Consider the following 1,064-nt stretch of genomic DNA (forward strand, 5'->3'; position numbering starts at 1 on the left):
ATTTACATTCTTTTTTTTCTTTTTTTTTTTTTGAGTTGGAATTTTGCTATGTCGCCCAGACTGGAGTGCAATGGCCGCTCCTGGCCACCGTAGCCTCTACCTGCTGGGCTCTGGCGATCCTTCCACCTCAGCCTTCCAAGAAGCTGGAACTACAGATGCACGCTACCACGCCTGGCTAATTTTTGATTTATTGTAGAGATGAGGCTTCACCAAGTTGCCCAGGTGGGTCTCGATCACGCGGACTCAGACAATCCACTCACCTCAGCCTCCAAGGCACCAGATTACAGGCTGAGCCACCAAGCCCGGCTCCAATTTACATTCTTACCAATGTTATGAAAATACCTGTTTTGGTCCACCTAAGCCAGCAGAATATTTGAAGCCTCTTGATATTTAACAATCTGCTAAGTGGGAAAAAAAAGTATCCCAGTGTAGTTTCCTTTGCATGCCTTATTCTAATGTGTTGCTTATCCTTTCATGCACTTATGAGGTGTGTGTTCCTGCCTCTGGCTGACAGTTTACTCTCTTAGTCTGAGGATCTTCTGGAGCCTGGTCTCCTCCCTCTCTGGCTCTCTTGTGTCACTAGCACAAACAAGCTTTTTGGGAACAAAAGCCTTTAGGACAAACTTAGGGTGGCAATTGGTGGCATCAACGTTCCAGATATCAGGGTTGGGAAGCCCAGGGGGAGACCTGCAGGGGCTCCTCATTCTGCTCTGAACTCAGAAGACTAATTTTCAGATGGCCCAAGATGTCCTCTTGTGTCCTCTTCCTCCACAGAGCTTCTGTTAACACATACAGCCTCATGTTCCTCCAGCTTTTTTATGGGAACTATGTGGCAGGCATTATATTTCCAGCTAGCCATCTTTTTGGCTTTCTTGGGGTTCTGTCTCCTGCATGATACCAGGTCGTACTGGAGTCTGCTGAATGGAATTTGATGGTGGTGAGGATTATAAAGGCAAATTTCTTTCTTTCTTTTTTTTTTTTTGTGTTGGCGTCTCACTCTGTCACCCAGACTGGAGTGCAGTGGCCACTCCCCGGCCACTGCAGCCTCGACCTGCTGGGCTCCG

General features: G+C 47.5%; 1 protein-coding gene across 1 annotated transcript in view; it reads right to left on the minus strand.

The window, feature by feature from the left end:
• Positions 1-515: 515 nt before the first annotated feature.
• GTSF1L (gametocyte specific factor 1 like) overlaps positions 516-1,064 on the minus strand; it is a 32,605-nt gene continuing 32,056 nt past the window's right edge. Inside the window, 3 exon segments of the mRNA XM_021716258.1 lie at positions 516-674; positions 676-741; positions 743-968. Coding sequence (XP_021571933.1) covers positions 516-674; positions 676-741; positions 743-968 — 451 coding nt within the window.

This window comes from Carlito syrichta, unplaced genomic scaffold, assembly GCF_000164805.1.
Source record: "Carlito syrichta isolate Samal-C Ts95f unplaced genomic scaffold, Tarsius_syrichta-2.0.1 Scaffold308593, whole genome shotgun sequence".
Lineage (NCBI taxonomy): Eukaryota > Metazoa > Chordata > Mammalia > Primates > Tarsiidae > Carlito > Carlito syrichta.